This window comes from Leptosomus discolor, chromosome 12 (genome assembly GCF_034619465.1).
Source record: "Leptosomus discolor isolate bLepDis1 chromosome 12, bLepDis1.hap2, whole genome shotgun sequence".
Lineage (NCBI taxonomy): Eukaryota > Metazoa > Chordata > Aves > Leptosomiformes > Leptosomidae > Leptosomus > Leptosomus discolor.
Genome location: NC_141402.1, coordinates 57,071 through 77,486, shown reverse-complemented (window position 1 = coordinate 77,486; position 20,416 = coordinate 57,071). Strand labels below are relative to the sequence as shown.

Below are 20,416 nucleotides of genomic sequence, written 5' to 3'. Positions count from 1 at the left end.
ACATCAGGTGCTGGGGCTTACTGTGGGGGAAAAAAAAACCAAACCTCTTCCAGAGGTTCCTGCTGCTGCTTCTCTGCCTAGGTAAGGGGCAAGTGCACGGACAGAAACAATTACCTGAATTTTAAAGCAGCCAAATGCAAAAGGCCGAAATGCTCGAGCCACGTGGATGCTTTTTTGTGCAAGGAAATGAATATTACTGCTGGGGCTGCGCGTGGGAAAAGGGCAGAGAAATGTAAGCCCTGAGCCCCAAGTCAGTACCTGGTTTGGATGGCAGAAAATGGGCCGAGACACCGGTCACTTCAGAAAGAATAAATGAGGTAATGATGCCACCATGCGACCGAAATTCGGTACTGCAGCCCTGCAGCCGCGCATGCGCCATGACGGAGCTTTCCCGCGTTCTCTGCTGCCACTGTGTGACAAAAAATCGGTACTGCAGCCAGGGAGCCGCGCATGTGCAGTGGCGCCCTCGTGGAACGCTCGCTGCTGCCACCATATGACCAACATTTGGTAGTGCAGCGCTGGAGCCGCGCATGCGTAGTGCCGCGTTCTAGCGCGCTCGCTGCTGCCACTCTTTGGCCAAAGGTCGATACTGCAGCCTGGGAACCGCGCATGCGCTTTGCGACGCTCTCGGCTGCCACCCTTTGACCGAAATTCGGTACTGCAGTCCTTGAGTAGTGCATGCGCTTTGACGGCCCTTTGCGATGCTGTCTGCTGCCACCTTTTGACCAAAATGTGGTACTGCAGCCTGGGAGCTGAGCATGCGCTTTGGTGGCGCGTTGCCGTGCTCTCTGCTGCCACCCTGTGACCAAAAAGGGGTGCTGCAGCCCAAAGTCGCGCATGCGCTTTGCCGCGCTCTCTGCTGCCACCATGCGGGCAAAGGCCGATACTGCAGTCCCCAGCCGCGCATGTGTGTGTCGTTCCGTTTCCACACTGCCGTTCGCCCGCCGCGGCCACGTGACGCCGCGGTGCCTGCGGGGGTTGCCTGGCGCTGGCTGCTGCCTCTCGGTAAGGCAGCCCCGCTGCCGCTCCGCGGGCGCGGGGCCGGCGCTGTCGTTCCGCCCCTCGCCCCGTGCCCGAAGCGCCGTCCTGCTGATACAAAACTCGGAGCTTCCAAACCCCCTTGCTTTCTAACACTCCTCACCGAGGTGGGAGGCTCGGTGCGGCTGGGTAAGGATTCCGATATGAAAACTCAATAAGAGTGTTATTAAGCAGGCATTCTGTACTGCAGCGCTGGGCAGCACTGGGGATGCTCCACCATGAGTGCTCCAACGGGTGAGCAAAACACACCGGTTCATATACACAAAAATCATACATATTCATTAGATTTCCTGAGAAAGGCAGTCTTATGGTGATGAGTTCCCGGAATTCATCTACGTGGTCCAAGCACGCACAGTAAATTTAGGGTTAGGGTCTTTTCATCTTCCGGTGGTTGCTCATAGTCTTCCTCATGCTAGTTGAATCTTCCTTCTTGAGCACAAGCCAGGGCCCCTTTTCTGATGCAACCTCCTCTTGTAACAAGCAGCCATGTAGATGTTTGCTGGGCGTTTCCTTAGCGTCTGGCACCTGTAGATAGCTTTGTCTCCTTGGTGTTAGGCAAGATGTTATCTATGTACCAACTTTGCTCAAAAAATCGCTAAAACCATCCTTGTGGGGGAAGAAAAACTCAGGAAAACAAAGACGCAAGCAAAACTAAACAGATCACAGTGAGGCCTAAGCCAGGGATTGTCAGAGTTTAGCTCTTTCACTGCAGCCCGGCTTTAGCGCCGGCTCCGGCTCCGGCTCCTCCGGCGCGTCGTTGGTGGGCGGGGCAAGCGCGTGCCCGGCAGCAGCATGGCGGCGCGCCGGAGGTGGGCCGAGGCCACCGGTGAGGCGAGTGAGTCACCCCCTTCGGTGGGTGCGCGGGCGACTCCCGCTTTCCGGCCGCCCGGAGGTGCCGTCCCGCTCTCCCCCCCCGCCCCTGGAGGCCGTGCCTCGCCGCATACCCCCGCCCCTGGCGCGCGTGCTTTGGCGCTGCCCCGCGATGCTCCCGCCCAGCCCGCGGTGTGTCTTCCCTGCTCCCCCCGCCCGGGTGGGGGCGTGGTTTGCCTCATTCCCCCCGCCCTGGTGGGTACACCTTCCTTCATCACCTCGCCCCACCGGAAGCGTCACTTCCGCCTTTCTCCCCGCCACCCTGGGGCGCATGACTTCTTGCTTCCTCCACTCTCCGGTGCACCGCCTGGCAGTGTGAGGCTCAGCAGGAGCGGCGCGGTCGCCGAGCGTTGCGGGGCTTGGGCTCCACCGAGGGACCGGGCGATCGACCGGCGGGTCCCGGGGAAAGCCGTGAGGAGTGCGGCCAGGCCAGCGGGGTCCGTGTCGGGGGCGCGGAGCGGGGGCGCTGCGGGCGGAGCCGCTACGGGCGGAGCCGCGCCGTGCAGGAAGGCGGGGGCTGTCCGGAGCCGGGCGGGGGGGCACTGTGCTGTCTGGGAGCCCCCCCGTCGGCTCGGCGGGACTTCCGGGCGCGCAGGCGGCGGTGGCGGGGGGCGGTGTCCCCGCAGGGCCGGAAGCCGGGAAGGCGCCGCTCGCGGCATGGTGGGAGCAGCGGTCCCGGGGCGTGGCCCTGCCGGGAAGCTCTACCGGTGCGCAGGAGCGGGCCGGGCGGTGCTCGCCGGTGTCCGGGGCGGGGCGGCGGGATCCCCTCGGTGCCGGGCAAAGGGGAGAGAAACCGGCCCGGCCCGGCCCCTCGGGCAGAACCCTGCCCGGTCTTCTTGCCGCTGGCCGGGCGACCAGACCGAGAGGTTCCTGTTGCGCCGCCTCTTCCCGGCGTCACGTTCCACGTTCCGCGTCCCGCGAGGGAGATCCCACGCAGGCGGCAGCGGTCGGTCGTTGCTCGGGCGATGGCCCGTGTGGGGCTGGGGGAGCGCAGAGGGGCCAGGGCGAGTGGAAGGGCCCCGTCGCCCCTCCACACCCAAGCCCGGGGCAGAGAAGCCGCGGACAAAGTGCCGTTAACAGAGCACGGGTCGTTCCCCAGGAGGTCCCTTGGGAGTCGGGAGTGCTTTTTTTTCCGAGTCGAGGAACAGACTTTTCTCTGTGATAAGTGCGGAGCTGCCTGTTGCCTTCTTGAGCATTTCTCTTCTGTTGGTTCACCCTAATTTTATGGGTGAGATGGAGATGGCCTTTTATTTTTAGATGCCTAAGTACATTGTCAGTAACCTGTGGTGTCAGGACAGTGTACTTTTTAGCACCTAGATGCTGGTAGAAATGTAACCAAAGAAACAGGATGGAAAGTGATGTTTAAACTTGTTTAATAATCGATTTGTTTTTTTCTTTAGAGCACTGATGACTGCTTGTCCTGTGGTTCAGTCCACATTCTGTTCTGTGGAGTCCTCAGTCTAGGACTTTTACAGAAAAAAGCGCTTGTCCTTCCAAAAAAGGACCAGTCCTTTGTAGGACTGAGGTGTAGACTTGGAGAGTCTCTTAAAGATGTGATCAGAATTAAAGGTGGATTTCACTTAACATTGCTGCTGTTTGTCTTCGCTTTTGCAACTTTCCCCACTGCTCCGTCATGATTGGGAGCTCTGAATCATGCCTTTTTTTTTTTTTAATCTGTAACGCACCCCCCCCCCCCCCCAACTGTAGCATAGAGACCCTATATTTAAAAGTTATTTGTTTCCTCACAAACGTGGCAGTCCTTAAAATTGAGTTCTGATGATTGAAAGCACCAGAAATGACACCTGTCTGTCTTACAGATCTGAAGTATTTCTGAACATTTACCCTCACGGGCAAATGTCATGGGGATACAGATCTACACTTCATCCTCTGGCAGGACAGTATCTGCTGAGACAGGGATGAGCTGTGAAGGGGAGGGGGGAAGGTATAGGGTAGTGGTTTTTTTGGTGTGGTTTTTGTGTGTGGGGTGTGTGGATGTTTGGGGGGGGGGGGTGGTGTGGCGTTGGACAAGTGGTGGTTTGTGGGTGTGGAGGTGGGGTATCATTTGTGGGGCTGTGTGGTTTGGGGGGGTGGCGGGGAAGAAAGAGTGCAAGGCTGCCTGGTGGTAGCCCTCAGAGCTCTTTTGCTGGCTGACCTCTGCTTTCCTTTTCCTTGACTCCTCTGTCAGGGCTGTAATTGCTCTTGCGAAACGACCCAGAGGAGAATGAAGTTACTTGTTGTGTAAATGTGCTGGTAATAGCAGGAGGGGGAGTGCTTCAGTATTGAATAACTTGGCTGCAAGTAGAGCTTCTGAAGGAAGAATGACAAGAAGGGGAAGCAGATAGCAAGCTTCCAAAAATGTGTGTGTGTCAAAACCGTCAAAGTTGTATTGCCAAACATTGTCGTTCTTGGCAGTGTGTTCCCCGTGGCTGTTTTTGGTAAAGTTAAAGTTTGAGGAAATTTGGGGTCGTATGTGGCAAAAGATGCCCCTCTGTTTGTGTTCCCTGCTACCTAAATAGCATCGGTCAATTGCCCATCCAGAGGCATGGCTGCTGTTCCCTGCTGTCAGTGTTGCCGCGGTAGTGCTGTGACTTCTGGACCTAACGGGTGGGTTTAGGAGCGTCAGGAGAACGGAATGTTTTCCTTAAGGGCTGGGGATGCCGACCCCCTTCTCTGTCTGCTGCTTTCCTGTGTGCGTGCTGAACCGGTTTTATTTTTCTCCCTTGTTCCTGGTCTAAATGTTTTTGAAGCTGTCGCTGCTGTGGCTTTGCTGTTTGCGTTCCTGCATTTTCGTGACATCCTGGATAGGGGTCGCCTCCGCTGTGGTGCAGCGTCAAGACGCAGTTTTCAGTTGAAAGTTTCAGAAACTGCGTTTGCTGAAATGGGTGCAGGTGAGACCGGTCTGGCGCCCACAGCCGTGCTTGCGTGGCTGCTCGGTGGCTCCTCGTCGAAACAGCGAGGGGTGCGTGGGCGTCCGTAGGGATGCGCTCTGGGTTTGAGAGTGTGCCATGTTTTTGCTGTTGGAAGACGGAACGGAGCGTGTGCCCTGTGAAATCTGAGGAGGGTCAAGAGCCGGGAGGGACCCTAAGCAGGTTGGGTGGCCCAACTGCAGCTTTAAAGGTTCTTGATGGCTTGGAGGAGCGGCCTGGAAAAAAAAAAATCATTCCTTTTCTGCAAGGATACAGTTGACAAGAGCAGGTGGGTTGCTGTACTCTTTAAGGAAAATATTTGACTTGGGACGTCTAGGGTGAGGAAACCCTGGCTCTATGTAGGCTTGACAAAATGTGCGTAGTTATCTGTGTGAATCTTGGGAAGGGAGTTCCAGTGAGTCTGAAGCTGCCAGTGAGTCAGAAGGAAAAAAGAAAGGCAAAAAGCGCTTGGTTTTCTATGAAAAACAAAATCTCTAGTGGCCTGTCTCAACTTTGTACCAAAGACAATGCAAAATGGTTTTTCCTCCACTCGGTTGTAGTCTTTGCAAACCTCCGCCGAAATAGGAAGCTTTCAATTCCTAGCCCACTTTATGCTAAAGGGATTTTTTTTTTTTCCTCTCTCAGCAGAATGTCAACTGGCACCATTTTGCCGCAGTCACCCTTTCTTCTGCCGTGGAGGTACAAAACGGGTAGAAAGGATCCCGAGTGGCCTGCAAGGACAAGGTACGTCTGCCACGTGCATCTGCATTTTTCCCTGGGTACCTGTAGTACGGACTTTAAAGTGAATGTGAAGAACGCGCCAGCTCTCCTCTAGTTTTGACAGGAAAGACTTCAACAGAAACACTCAAAATAAGGTCTGTTCTGGAGCACATTGTGCCTGTGCGAAGTGTACTTCCCTCCATTTATTTGCTCTTCCTGAGAGCGTGTGTAGCCTTCTGTTTTGTGTGCTTGCTGAGAAACGATTCTGTGAGAATCGTGTGGTACTGAAAGGGGAAAGAAACTGTGCATCAGAGTTTGGGTGTTCTGAAGAAATGGACTGTGTTCCAGATAAAAGCTTTCAGCTTTTTCAGTCCTTAAGTTTTTAAAATATCTCATAGGAGTACGTGAAAACCTGACTGAGATACTGACATCTATACTAAGAGCAATCAAAGATGTGGGTTGGGTGTGATTTGTTTCCCCCCTCCGCCTCTCTGTGGCAAATCTTCCAGTCCTGCTTGGTAGCCTTAGTTATTGTAGCACTGGGGATTTGATTTCCACCCCCCACCCCCCCCCCAAGTAAACTAACATGGGGGCTCTCTTATCTTACTAATTTTTTATAAGTTTCATTTCTGATAGGAAAAAAAAAACACCAACCTGTTCATATTGTGTAATATACAAATGGATTTGCCTTGTTTAAACTGTAACCGCCCAAGAGCTGCAGGGTCCGATTGATGAGGGGTGTTTAAGCAGTTCAGTATTTGTTCTAGATCTTTAAAAAGAGAGGCTGCTGAATGTTATGGGTATTTTTCCCTGTATTTGGAGGGAGCGCTATGAAGTACTTTATTTCTGTCTGGCTTTCGATGGCGTGTTTCCGTGGCCGTTCAGTGGCATCTCTCCTGGGTGGTGCAGCTGCCCAGATGTCCTCCTAGTTGCATAACACACAAGAAACCCCCCAGTTGGATGGGAACGGTGTATTTTGGAGACAGGTGATTTAATGGTATCTGCTTGCAGCTAGGTGAGTTCAGTTAACACAAGCATCAAATGAAATATTTTCGTAGCGTAAGCATTTTTGTTGGACGTACATGAACATCCACGTGCCTTTTTGGTATAAAGTGAACGACTGAGATTTGTTCTTTCTTTAAAGAAAGTTTTAAACTTGACTTTATTATATTTATTTAAAGTTTTACATTTCACTTTGCAGATTTATTGACCGAGCAAGCGAGATGTGCAGCGATGACGGCGCAAGGGCTGTAGCTGTAGCGGTGAGTCCAATGATGGTACGAGGTGGTCCTGCGGTCACGTGGAGGGGGGGTTATCTCCCCGCAGGGGTGCTGTGAGAAAGGGATGAGACGTTTTCCAGCACCATCAAGCGTGTTTGCTTTTATGCAGAGAATGCATTCAAAATCATATCGATGAGTATTAATATTGTTTTTTTTTAAGCGTACCAATGGCTCTGGTTTTGAAAAGATGTGTTGTATTTTGAGCTGACCTCCTTTAGCTCAACTGCTATCCTATCCCTTATTCTCACTGAATTCCTCTGCTTTCTCCTGCATTTTTTTTTTGATATACTGAGACATAATTTGGGATTTTTGTTCTTGAGCTGTTGTGTTGTGTCTGGTGCTGCTCGGCAGCTCCCCCTGCCCAGGTTTGGCTGCCGGCCGCTCAGCGTGCTCGCCCGGCGGCCGGAGGCTCCTGGCTCTGTCTCCAGCGGGGCCCTGCCATGCTCGGCACCGCCCTTTCGCCGCTCCTCTGCTTCCGGACCTCGGAGGCTGCCTGCACCCCCCGACTTGCCCCTCGCCCCCAGCCCAAGCTCAGACCCGCCCCTTCCCCGCCCCGCCCCGCCGGGGGCGTGTCCTCCCGCCCCAGGGGCGCGGGGCTGCAGCGCCGGGGCCGCCCCGGGCACGCGCCACTCGGCGGGCGCTGCGGCCGCGCGCCGGCTGTGGTTCTTCCGGTCGACGGCCGGCGCATGCGCGGTGCACGAGAGCAGCATGGCGGCGGGTGAGGGTCGAGGCCGGCGGTGAGGCGAGCGAGCCCCTTCGGCGGATACGGGGGTCTCTGCTGGCCGCTGGCCGCCGGGGGTGGCGGGACGGGAAGCTTCAAAGCCCGTGCTGCGGCGGGATGCCGGTCTGCTCGGGGCGAGCCGGGTCAGAGCAGCCCCGGGGAGCTCCCGGGAGCTGGTGGGAGGGAAGAGGGGGAGGAGGCGGACGCCCCTCCAGGCGCCGGGTGCCTTCCCAACTCACCAGAGCTCCCCTTGAGCCGTCCCCGGCCCCGCTCGCCCTGCGCAGCTGCCCCCAGCTCCAGCACCTCCCCTGCAGCCTGTCTCACAGCCCCAGGTCACCCTGTTGTGATGGCAGCAAGCTGGCCCTCGAATGCACTTGATTCTGCCTTAACGTGGATGCCATTAGCTGCAGTGCAGGGAAAAAGCGGCGTCTCCAGAAGCTGCTGTGGAAGGAGGCGATTTGGCCAGGGATGGTCTACGGTCATAATGGTCACTGATTCTTCTTCTTGTCTCCCAGAGACTGCCCTGAGGGCACAGTTGTCCCTTCCTCCTCTGGGGATGCTGTTGTCTGCACCCGCTTCGGTCTTGCCTGGCTTGTCTCTGTCTGGCCTCGCTCTTGTCGTGGCGTGGGGGTGAAAAGGGACAGGCGGAGCGCTTGCTGGCTGTGGGCAGTGGACAGGAGCTGCTGCGGCTGAAGCTGGAGAGGCCAGAGAAAGGTAAAGAAGAAGGAATCGAAGGCCATCTGGCTGGCAGCTGCCTCCCGCTGCAGGCGAGACCGAGCCTGCCAGTGTGTACTGGAAAGTCCCTGTGCGTAACCCATGGCGCGGTACGGCCATGTGACACGTGAGCAAGGCTACATGTCTAGGAAGCCTTGTCTCGCAAGAGTTGAGACAGCCGTGTAATCTTTTAGGTGGAGAACCACCATGTGACTGGAGCTACAGAAGAGGAAGGGAGGAGAGGAAGAGAAGGAAGCGTCTGAACGGGCAAATTCTCCCGGCAGCACTGAGAGCAAGAGATGCGGTGAGTCCTGGGCCCTCGAGGCCCCATCGCCCCACTTGTGTGTCCCAGGCTCTCCCTGTCCCTTCCCTGGCCCCCTGTCTTTCACATGCTGCTGTGATTCCCCCTCGCCCGCCCCCCACTCCCATCTTTTTTTTTTTTTTTTTTTTTCCCCCCCTTTCTCGGTCTCTCTCTGTCCAGCTCCTGGTCTCTAGTTTTAAATTCCCCTCTCTTTCTGGAAGCCTGTCAGGACTTTTCTCTGTCTGGCTCTCTGTCCCTGTTGTTTAATTCCTTCCTGTGTGCCCTTTTAGGCCTCACCATTTTTATTTGCTCAGTCTCTCGGTCCAGCACAAGATCCGGATTTTTTAAAATTCCTCCCTCTCTGCCCTGCAGCCTGTCGCTTTCGAAGTTCATGTCGCGATTTCATTCCTTTTGCTATCTCGCCCTGTCTGGCTCCCTGCTGGGATTTTTCAATTCCTCCCTGTCTATCTTGCAGCCCGTTGTTGCTTTCTTGTTCTCTCTGTCTCTGTCGGGCTCCCTGTCCCTGTCTTTACCCACTTTTAAAAATGCCTTCCCCTCTGCCTCGTACGCATTGTTCTTGAAACTTCCGTTTCCTGACGTCTCTCTGTAGGTTGCTCCTGGTCCCAGATGTTTATTTCTTCCCTCTCTGTCCTGTGGCCTGTTGCGATTTGGTGTTTCTGCATCTCTCCTGTTCCCGGCTCTCGGTCCCCGTTTTTCAGTTTCTCCCTCTCGGCCCTGTAGCCCAGTGCTGTTATCTGTCTGTCCTCATCTCTCTCTGGCCGGTTCCCTCTCCCCACATATGTGGTTCCTCCCTCTGCCCTGTGGCCCGTCGCTGTTTTTCCGTTCTCTGTCCCACTCCTTTTCCTGAGTCTTCAGTTGCTCCCTCTCTGTCCTGTAGCCCTCAAGGGGTTTTGTTTCTTTCTCCATCGCTCCCCATCCGGCTCCCCGCCCCACCTTTTTAATCCTTCCCTTGCTGCTGTGTGGCGGCTTCCCGCTATCTTCCCTTTCTTCATATCTCTCTCTGGACGGCTTCCGCTTCCCTGTTTTTCAGTTTCTTCTTTCTGGGCCCTGTAGCCTGTGGTGATTGTGCTGCTTTCTCCTTCTCTCTGTCCAGCTCTGGATCCCAATTTTTTAATTCCTCCTGCTTCTCCCTGTAGCCTGTCTTTCTGTCCGCCCCCTCCCCCTTTATCTGTCTCCCCACCCCACCTCTGGCGCCCTGTCCCTGTGTTTTAATTCTTCCCTCTCTGCCCTCCAGCTGTTGCTGTGCTTCCTGTGTGTGTCACACTGGGTCCGACCCCTCGTCTCTGTCTTTTTTCATTCCTCCCGCTCCTCCCTGGAGCCCGTCGCTGTCATTTTCTTTTGCTGTTTCTCTGTCTGGCTCCAGATCCTCGCATCACCCCCCCCCGCCTTGTTGCTCCTGGCTGTTTTTTCTGTCTCGGTTTCTCTGTGCCTGGCTCTGGCTCCCTGTTTTTTCACTCCTCCCTCTCTGTCCTTTAGTCTATCGGCACATTTTTTTTCTTTGGGCTCTCTTTGGCCGTTTCCCTGTCCCTGTTGTTCAGTTTCTTCCTTCTCCGCCCTGTAGCGTGCTGTGATTCTTTTTCTTTCTCCCCCTCTCCCAGCTCCCAGTCCCTCCCTTTTAATTCCTCCCTCTCTGCCCTGTAGCCTGTTGCTTTTGTCCTTTCTCCGTCTCGCTTTCTCTGGCTCCCTGATGACGCTATTTTAATATTCCCTCCCTTCTTTTTGTATGAATCGCTATACTTTTTGCTCTCCAGCTTTTTTTTTTTTTTTTCTGGCTCCCCGTCCCTATTTCTTAATTCTTTCACCTGTAGTGTGTAGCTCTGTGGTTTGTACTGTGTTGTTGTTCCCCCCACCCCCGCCCCTTCCCTCCATCGTTGACTGTCTTGGCTCCCTGTCCCTGTTGTTTCATCCTCCCTCTCTGCCCTGTTTTTTGTTGTCTTTCTCCATGTGTCTCGGTCCAGCTTCCTGCCCCTGTTCTTCTTTCCTTCTTCTCTGTTGTGCTGCCTGTCCCAGGTTTTTCCTGCGTCTCCGTCCTCCTTTGTCGGTCTCTGCCCTGCTCCCTTCTCCCTCTATCTGCTGCCTCTCTTCTTCTCTCCCTGCTGCTTCTTTCTCCACCTGTCGGGCTCCCTGTCCCTGTCCTTCGCTTGCCATCCCGTTCCCTGCCTCAGGTGCTCTCGCTGCACCCGCTACCTGCATGACTGAAGAAACATTCGCCATCTCCTTTGCCCTCCTGGCTGCGTTTGCAGTCCCTTCACAGCGGGCAAGGGGCTGTGAGGGAGCCCAGGGGAGGAGGTGCTGCGCTGCGGGGGTCGAGTGATGGCTGTCCTGCTGGCGGGTGCCGCCGGTAACGGCCGCGCAATGCTGCAGGGCCTGTGGGATGGGGCCGCCGTGCCCGCTGCCACCTCCCCGTGAGGAAAGGCTGCTGCTGCCCCCTGGGCACAGGGCTGGTGGGCACGCTCTTTTCACCCGCCCGGCTCCCTGACCCCGTTTTCCTTGCGCCATGTCCCTGCAGGGCTCTGTGTCCTTTCTTTATCTGTGTCTCCCCCTCTCTGTTCTTTTCCCGGTACCTCTCTTTCTCTGCTCCTCAGTTCCTCTCCCTCACCTTATTTTTCTCTTTCTGTTCCTCTGCCCAGCTCCCCATGGCTGTGTTTTCGTTCTCTGTACCCGCTGCCCCAGCGTGGACTGCCAAGCGGTCCTAGGGAAGGGTGAGTGGACGGGCTCTGAGCCCCAGAGCAGGCGCGTTCCTGGCACTTAGATGCGTTCGTAAATAAACCCTCACTCTGCTTTGTACTCGCTGAGCGGTGGTCAGAGAGTCCAGGGGAGCAGGTACACAGCGGGGGGTAAGGGGCCATGGCTGCAGCTGTGGGCTGATGCCGGAGGAGCCCGGGAGGGAGCCAGCGAGGCTGATGGCGATGGCTGCTCTGTGTCATGGGGCTGCCGCCCTAGGGGATGGTGCTGTTGGGGCACACCTGCCCGAGAGTGCCAACAGCAGACGGGCCGAGGGTCAGTTGGAGTTGGGCCCCCTCAGGGCAGCTCCCAGGGATTTTCTGAGCTGGTGGAGAGGAAGGAGGAAGAGGGGCAGATGGCTGCCTCCAGGCACCTGGAGGCCTTCCCACCCCCTGGAAAAGTGCTCCAGCCTGCGCGCCCCATGCAGCTGCCCACAGCTCCAGCACCTGTCCCATAGCCCCCGACCACCCCAGACCCTGCCCTCGCAGCAGCAAGCTGACCCACGAGCGTGCTTTATTGCCCCATAAGCGTGGGTGCCATTGGCATCGGTCTGGGGCAGGAGGGGGCGTCCCCAGGAGCTCCTGCAGAAGGAGGGGTTCCTGCCTGGGGAAAGGGGTGGCCGTCGCTGTGGACAACAGTTGGCCGTTCTTTATGTCTCCTGGGGCAGCGCTGAGGACTCTAGTTGCCGGTTCCTCCCCAGGGATGTTGCTGACTGCATCTGGCTCAGGTTTGTGTCCTTATTCTCCCAGTTAAAGTGGTTCTGTTAGTTTAATTCCCTGCCTGGTCACGTTGCTGGTGCCGCAGATGCAGTAGAAGAGCAGGTGTCGTCCTTTGCGGTATGGGTCGCTGTCTTTGCTCAGCGCTTTGTACCCCATGACACGGAGGCAGGTGAGGAAACTCCCTGCTGCTCCTCCGGCTGCCCTTGTATCTGCTGGGGGTCGCCCCAGCCCTTTTCCCAGGGGACTGCAGGAAGGGCGGTGAGCAGGGCCCCAGGTGTACGAGCCCTGGCCTCTGCACAGGGAGCCCGTTCTGCTCCAGGGCTGCTGCGGTGCGGGCGCTTCGCTGGTCCGGTTGCTGGCGGAAGCTCTTGGAGCCACCTGGGCTGCGTGGGTGTCGGGGGTTTGGTCACGGCGAGAAGCAGAGGCATCGGTGTGAGAAAAGAGTTGCGGGACCGGCCGAGGTTCGGCTGTAGGCGTAGTAGGAAGTACCCTTGTATGCAGTTGTTTTTGTTGTTTCAGGCTGGCGGTTTTCCGCTGAGGGTTTGGGGGTGGCAAAATGGTTTAATAGCCTGCCACTTTTTTTTTTTTTTATTTTAGATGCATTGCGTTTTTCTGGAATTCCTGACTATGGGAGATGGAACCTTGGTTTTTTTCCCCACCGTTTTTACTGCGTGCTGTGTAAGTTGCTGATGTCTTGATCTACGCTGTTTTTTCTCTCTTAATAGGACTGATGGTGAGATTGTCCAGCGGGGGTTAGAGCGAGCATCTTGTATTCGCCTGTATACGGAGCTTGAGCGTTTCTCGAGAAGGCATCTTCCCCAGAACTTCTCAGAGAAGGGTGTCTGTGTTCTTTGCGCTGGTAACAGTCTTCGGCCGGGGTCTGTCTTCTGTCGTGGGCCTGGGCATGCGAGCCTTCCCATTATTCCGTTTCTGACTTTTTCATGACGCGCCCGATGAGACGTGTCGTAGTGCCGGTCACAGCAGTTACGTTTCCGTGTTGTTTTTCACCTGTTGTGTGTTTAGCACCGGTTTCTGTGGTTGTAAGGTGCCTGTGTTAGATCTTTCAGCCGCCGTGGTTTTTCCGTCAGCCGACCGCCGCTGTGATTCCTCAAGGGGTTCAGCTGTAAGGAGGTGGTCGGTGGTGCTTGTTCCATGTGCGCTATACCACACATTACTGGGGTCTCAATGCTCCGGCGTTTTATTCTTTTGCGGTAGGCGGGCGCATCAGTAGCTGCACCGAGGGTCTCGTGCTCCTCGACTCACCGGGGTACCGCCGACCGAGCGCTCCCCGTCTCGCGAGAGAAGCTCCACACGCAGATCTGTCCGGCACGTCTCGTGTCCGAGAAGGTGACGGGTGGTCTGGGATGCACTGGGGTATCCGCTGTCGAGCGGTCTGTTCTCACGGAGCCCTCTTCTGGGACGATGACTTCTCCACGTCCTGTGGATGTTGGGTCTTGGGGCCCAGCTTCTCGCGCGTCCACCGTTGCGGTTGCGGCCGTATCTTTTCATCAGGGGCTGCGGCGTTTGACTTCCGGGGACGAAGGCGTTAAGGGTCATACGCCTAGGGCCAGGTGTTGCTTTGGCTTTGGTTTTCTGTGATGGCTGGCTGGCTGTTGTTGGAGACTAGAGGGTATTCCTACGTGGAAAGGAGACCTCTGGAACCGTTAAGCTGTTGCTCCGCATCTGGGTGACTCGTTCGATGCCGTTTTCAGATGCAGTGAGACAAGCCTTGCACCAAAGGGTTAGAGGAGGGGCGGGGCAGTGACCGTAAGAAGGTGGGTTGGCGTGAGGTGTCGGCGGGCAGATGCGGCCAGTGGCTGTGTGAGCAGCTGACAGGTCTTGGTAGGTTTGTTGTATTCCGAAGGTGCGAAGCAGCGAGCGAAGCGGGGTATGGGCACCACGAGTGGCTGGGGCGAGGCGAGCTGGCACTGGTGGGCTGCAGCAGCGCAGTTACTTTTCAGGTGTTGAGTTGTTCGTGAAGTTTATAAGCATCTCTTATTGGTTGTGTTTTACAGGTGGTACCTGAGCCACAACGCGGCAGCTGGCAGAGGTAGGGTGGGTGCGCGGCCGAAGTAGAGGAGGAGGAGAGGGGAATGGGCACGGGCAGGCTGTGGTTTCGAGGGGTATCTCAGCACGTGCCTTTTGTTTTGGCTTTCGCAGGTCACGCACGTAGCCTCGGAGGGGCGAAGCCGCGCACTGACCAGCGGCCTGAGGAGGCGAGGCGGTTTGTCAGCCGGGCTGGTGTCCAAGAGCGGAGCGTCCTGTGGCAGCTCGGTCAAGCGTTTCTGTTCGGTTGTGCAGGTGTTACGCAGCTGCCTTTGGAGTTGGGTGAGCTTTTGAGGTGGTGAACTAAGGAGCAGCAAGGAGGAGCGTGGGGCTGGTGATTTCTCCCAAGCGTGACGGTATTTCTCTTGTCTGTTGCTACCTTAGGTGCTGCAAGCAATGACAGCTGCAGCGTCCAACATGGGAATTGGTGCGGAGCAGTTGAGCGGAAGACCACGTTCCTTTTGAGGAGGAGGGTGTTTGGAGGAGGTCTGTGGTGACCCGTGTGACAACTACCGCTGTCAGCGGTGTGTGGGTTTTTTTTTTCTGCAGGCGACGTGGAGGAACGTGGCAACTGCAGGAGTAATCGGGTTAGTTGATGTGGTTTCTGTTGAGGATGGACGCGGATCCCCAGCCCTCTGGAAGCGAAGCTGAGGGACCGGGGACCGTTGTCCTGCAGAGCGTAACTTTGGTTTCAGTTGGAAAAGAGATTTTCCCAGAATGGAAATCTTTCTCCTTCAAAGAAATTGCGTTATACGAACTGCCTGTTGGACTCTGTGTGCTTGGCTGTAGAAGTCATGAGCAGCGAGACTTTTTGCCCTCTTTTGAAAAACAAAACAACAGAAAAGTCAATTTATTTCTGAAGACCGAAGCACAGCAGGTGTTCCAAAAGTGGATAGCGTCGCTGGTCTTTACATTCTCGGTTGCAACAGTCGAGATACGATTAAAAAATGTTCCTCTGCGTGCTTTGGTACAGCCAGAAGCCTTAGTGCGTCTGCCAGTCCTGTTCGGTGGCCTTACCTATTGCAGCCCTGGGGATTTGAATTTCTTTTTTTTTTTTTTTCTTTTTAATGAGTAAAACCATGTGGGGGATCTATTATTTCGCTGATCTTTTCCTATCCTATATGAAACTCTAGAGAAAGTTAAAATTGTATAATTGGCAGAATGACTAACGCAGTTTAAACTCGCTGCTGAATCAGTACAGCGTGTAATATATGAGGTGTACTTAAGCGGTCAGGGGTTTCTCTAACTCTTCCAAGCCAGAGGCAGCTGTGTGTTACTGGGTTTCTTCCCTGTGTTTTGACAGAGCGCTCTGAAGTACTTTGTTTCTAATTATGTGACATGATAGAACAAGGCGGGGCAGGAGCAGAGTCAAATAACAACTGTGTATTTTGGAGACAGGTGTAAGCATAGATCTAAATGGGGGTGTACAGCCTTGTTCTGCAGCAGCGCTCTAAGGAAGGGCATCAAACATGAGCAAGAGCAGTTGCTTTTCTGCTAAGAATGGGTTGGAAATCGTATCTGTTTGTCTTTCTATGGAGTGTTAAGTATTCAAATCACTCTGGTTTGTAGAGGATGCGTCTGTATTTCGGGCTGGTCTCCTTCAGTTCGACTGCTCTCCTGTCCCTCGTTCTATTGAATTCCTCTCCTTTCTTCTGTGTTGTTCTTCTAATGTGCTGAACTATGGCTGGGGCCTTTTGTTTCCCAATGTCTTGCTGTGAGTGTCCGATGCTGCGCAGCAGCTCCCCCCCACACCCCCCCCCCCAGGTTTGCCTGCCGGTTGCTCAGCGCTCTCGCCCCGCGGGGCCAGCTCTGTCTCTATCCAAGGGCTGCCCCGCAGGCACAGCAGCCACGGCTGTCCGGTGGGGAAAGGGGCAGTTGTTGCTCTGGGGAGCCCATCCGGGCGTGGTCCGGGACGGGGAACGTGGCAGAGCTGAGTGCGAGCAAGAGCCACGGCGTGGTCCGGGACGGGGAACGTGGCAGAGCCGAGTGCGAGCAAGAGCCACGGCGTGGTCCGGGACGGGGAACGTGGCAGAGCCGAGTGCGAGCAAGAGCCACGGCGTGGTCCGGGACGGGGAACGTGGCAGAGCCGAGTGCGAGCAAGAGCCACGGCGTGGTCCGGGACGGGGAACGTGGCAGAGCCGAGTGCGAGCAAGAGCCACGGCGTGGTCCGGGACGGGGAACGTGGCAGAGCCGAGTGCGAGCAAGAGCCACGGCGTGGTCCGGGACGGGGAACGTGGCAGAGCCGAGTGCGAGCAAGAGCCACGGCGTGGTCCGGGACGGGGAACGTGGCAGAGCCGAGTGCGAGCAAGAGCCACGGCGTGGTCCGGGACGGGGAACGTGGCAGAGCCGAGTGCGAGCAAGAGCCACGGCGTGGTCCGGGACGGGGAACGTGGCAGAGCCGAGTGCGAGCAAGAGCCACGGCGTGGTCCGGGACGGGGAACGTGGCAGAGCCGAGTGCGAGCAAGAGCCACGGCGTGGTCCGGGACGGGGAACGTGGCAGAGCCGAGTGCGAGCAAGAGCCACGGCACCGTCCTTTGGCGGACGCCTCCCACCCCTCTGCTGTGCAGCAGCCAGCGTCGATGATCTGGCGGGGGGCAGGCATCAAGCGTGGATTCTGTCTCGTGGGCTGTGGCAGGTGAGTGCTCGTCTGTGGGTTATGCCAGGGAGAGCCGTTGGTGTCGGTCATCCCCCGCCCCTCTCCGGGTCCCCCTGTGTCAGAGAAAGATGCAGGTGCTGCTGCCCCGCTGTGACCGCACTGGGGTGCTGCGTGAAACGGCGCTTTGTGCTGCCTCCGCGTGGGGGGCTGCGGTACTGCAGGCCGGGGTACGCGCATGCGCGCTGGCGGCCCCCTGCGGCGCTCTCTACTACCACGATTTGACTAGGGTTGGGTACTGGGGCGTGGTACACGCGCGTGTGCGGTGACACCGATTTGTGGCCCTCTCTGCTGCCACCGTGTGACCAAAAAGCAGTACTGCAGCCCCGAAGGCGCTGCCGCGCTCCCTGCTGCCACCCTGTGACCGAAAAGCAATACTGCAGCACCAGCAGCGTGCTGCCGCGCTCTCTGCTGCCACCGTGTGAGCAAAGGTCGGTACTGCAGCCGGGAAGCCGCGCATGCGCTTTGGCGGCGCGTTGGCGCGCTCTCTGCTGCCACCGTGTGAGCAAAGGTCGGTACTGCAGCCAGGAAGCCGCGCAGGCGCTTTGGCGACGCGTTGCCGCGCTCTCTGCTGCCACCGCGTGAGAAACGGTCGGTACTGCAGTCTAGAAGCCGCGCATGCGCTTTGGCGGGGCGCTGCTGCGCTCTCTGCTGCCACCGTGTGAGCAAAGATCGGTACTGCAGCTTGGAAGCGGCGCATGCGCCATGGCAGCGCGTTGCCGCGCTCTCTGCTGCCACCGTGTGAGCAAAGGTCGGTACTGCAGACGAGAAGCCGCGCATGCGCTTTAGCGGCGCGTTGCCGCGCTCCCTGCTGCCACACTTTGACCAAAAAGCGGTACTGCAGCTCTAGCGGCGTGCGGCCGCGCTCTCTGCTGCCACCCTATGACCATAGTGCGGTACTGTAGCAGTGAAGCCGCGCATGCGCTTTGACGGCGCGTTGCCGCACTCCCTGCTGCCCCACTGTGACCAAAAAGCTGTATTGCAGCCCCGGCGGGGCTGCCGCGCTCTCTGCTGCCTGTGACCGAACAGCGGTACTGAGACACCGAAGGCACTTTTCGCGCTCTCTGCTGCCACCCTGTGACCAGAAAGCGGTACTGCAGCACCGACGGCACGCTGCCGCGCTCTTTGCTGCCGCTGCCGCGTTCTCTGCTACCACCCTGTGACCGAAACGTAGTACTGCAGCCCCGAAGGCACTTTCCGCGCTCCCTGCTGCCACCCTGTGATCAAAAAGCGGTACTACAGCCCCGGCGGCGCTGCCGCGCACCCTGCTGCCACCCTGTGGTTGAAAAGCGGTACTGCAGCCCCGAAGGCGCTGTCGCGCTCCCTGCTGCCACCCTGTGACCGAACGTCGGTACTGCAGGCCCAGAGGAGCTTTCCGCGCTCCCTGCTGCCACCCTATGACCAAAAAGCGGTTATGCAGCTCCGGCGGCGCTGCCGCGCACCCTGCTGCCACCCTGTGACCAAAAGACGGTACTGCAGCTCCGGGTGCGCGCTGCCCCGCTCTCTCCTGCTACCGTCTACACTGAGTGGGCTACGCACCGGACGCTCTCACATTTGTGCCCCGCGGCGGCCCCTTCCCCGGGGGATGTTTGGAAAGGCAGTGGGCGGGGCCTGGGGTAGATGAGTCCCGGGCTCTGCCCAGGGAGCTCCTTCTGTGCGAGGTGAGAGCTGTGGGATTGGGCAAGCTCCAGCAGCACCCACAGTAGAGAGAGCCCTGGGATGCAGCTTGGGCTTTTTTTTTTATTATTTGTCAGCAGTTTCATACGGAGTGTTAAGGGGTGACGAGAGGGTTCTAAAACACACAGCTTTTTTAACTGACAGTTTTGCTGTGGTTTTGTTCTAGGTGCACTGGATTTTCCCGGAATTCTGAACTTCCTGCAGGATGCCAACTTGTTTTTTGTGACAAGTGTGTAACCCCATTTCCCTTCCTAGGACTGAAGGTGAGATTATCGAGTAGCATGAGGATGTGCACCACATCTGCACCTGTCTATGCCCCCCCATACCCCTGTCTCTGCCTTCAGGTGGGGTTTTTCCCATGCCACCCCGATCTTTGTGGCCTTGACTCCCGTGTGTGTGCCTGGCTCTACTTGTCATGTCCCTGCCTCCCATGGGCCTGCCTTGCCTGCTTTTTTTTCATGGTAGGGATGGACAACGACAAGAGTATATGTAAGAAGGCAGTCTTTATTAAGTTGCAAAAACCAAGATGGCTGAGATGATGCAGCAGAAAAAGCGTACCCTTTTATAACCTTTCTTATCTGTCCACTTGTTCATGCACTAAGGCTGCTAAAATGATTTGCTCAATAGCTCTGTCCATTCACATAATGACTGGCTGGAGCTCCTACTGTATTTCTCACTGTACCTACTGTTCTCTTGCCAAGTTTCTGCTCTGTGGCATTTACTTGCTCAGTCTCTTCTTGCTCAGTCTCTTCTAACTTCCTCAAACTTGTTTACAACATTCTTCATCCACTTCTTCCGTCTTTTCAAGGGTATACTGGAATGCTGTCAAGGTCAACTTCATCTTCCTCAATCAGGTTATCCCTGACAGATTTTTGTACCCACTTTATGGGTGTGCATAGCTCACACCCTATCCTCCCCCTGTGCACCTGCCTTCCCCCCCCCCCCCCCCCCCCCCCCCCCCGCCATGGGTGTGCCTTGCACCTGCCTCCCATTACCATGTTTTGTGTCCCCTTGTCCCTGCTCCATGCACCTGCCTTGCCCCCACCTCTACAAGAACTGCTGCTCCAGACGCAAACTGTTTTAAATAAACTGTTTGCATTCCAAACTTCGCTCTGGCACTTTCTTGGGCCCAAAATGCCATCACCAGTAGATATCAGGGGAAATGAGGGGCACCCAGCAGGGACACCCTTAAGTCTCATGGTTTCCATCAGGCTTTCCCAAGGGCAGGGGTGGGTGGGAGAGTGGAAAAGCAGTATCACTTTTTACATTTTCTTCCTACATCTCCCTCTTCAGAGCTCCTTGTCCCTGGGTGCTTGTTCTTGCCTGTGGCCCCTGTTCCTGATGGGCTCCAGGTGTGGCCAGTGGGGCTAATAACAGGGCCGGCCCTCCTGTGGGCTATAAAGGGGCTGCCTGAGGGAGCTGATAAAGGAAAACTGGCTGAGGAAGGAGCTGGAGGTGCCTCCAGCATGGAATGGCTGGTCCCTGTGGTGAGGAAGTATCCCCCTGAGCTGTCCATGATGGAGCAGACCACCAGCACACGTTGCTGGCAGCTTGGTGCCTGCATCGGCTGTGTGTGTGAGCCGCTGGCCAGCCTGGCAGTGGAGGGGAGTTGAGAGAAAAGTGTTGGGGCACTGAAGATCTGAGCTGCTGCCGGGAGCTGGGGTGAGTCACACGTTCTCCTGTGTGTGTCCCGGTCCATCTCTGCTGCCCTGCCTGTCGCTCCTTCTGCTGCCTGGGAAAGGGCTGCCCAGGGATGGGGAGGGCCAGCAATGGCTTTCTGTCCTGGCCCCTTTGCTGTGGGAGCCTGATGGACAGCCTAACACCTTCCTGATTGCACTGGGGCTTCCCCTCAAGCCAGGGGGAGAGACAGGGCTGGAAGAAAGTGGAGGCTGAGATGGGGTGCGAAGTCAGGGAAAATGTGGAAGTCAAGATGGGGGTGAAAATGGTGTCACTTTTTACATTGTCTTTGTAAGGCTCCCTCTTTTTATCTTCCTGACCCTATGTGTTAGTTCTTGCCTCTGTTTCT

At 56.5% G+C, this 20,416-nt stretch overlaps 1 protein-coding gene across 3 annotated transcripts; it reads left to right on the top strand.

The window, feature by feature from the left end:
• The first annotated feature begins 8,171 nt into the window (after positions 1 to 8,171).
• Positions 8,172 to 15,020, top strand: LOC147414544 (uncharacterized). 3 transcript variants are annotated; one of them, XM_086472105.1, is made up of 7 exons: positions 8,172 to 8,249; positions 8,444 to 8,553; positions 11,202 to 11,273; positions 12,612 to 12,692; positions 14,030 to 14,064; positions 14,175 to 14,342; positions 14,445 to 15,020. In XM_086472105.1, exons 4-7 carry the CDS (start codon positions 12,649 to 12,651, stop codon positions 14,555 to 14,557), a joined length of 360 nt encoding a protein of 119 aa, XP_086328231.1. In that variant the 5' UTR covers positions 8,172 to 8,249; positions 8,444 to 8,553; positions 11,202 to 11,273; positions 12,612 to 12,648; the 3' UTR covers positions 14,558 to 15,020. The 3 variants fall into 3 exon arrangements, with proteins under 3 accessions (XP_086328231.1, XP_086328229.1, XP_086328232.1); XM_086472103.1 differs by lacking the exon at positions 12,612 to 12,692; XM_086472106.1 differs by lacking the exons at positions 11,202 to 11,273; positions 12,612 to 12,692.
• Positions 15,021 to 20,416: the final 5,396 nt, after the last annotated feature.

Bases quoted from the DNA above. Each gene is read 5' to 3' on its own strand.
- LOC147414544 (XM_086472103.1), top strand. The intron at 11,274-14,029 runs GTGAGTGGACGG...TGTGTTTTACAG, and splicing joins CCAAGCGGTCCTAGGGAAGG to GTGGTACCTGAGCCACAACG. The intron at 14,343-14,444 runs GTGAGCTTTTGA...TTGCTACCTTAG, and splicing joins GCAGCTGCCTTTGGAGTTGG to GTGCTGCAAGCAATGACAGC.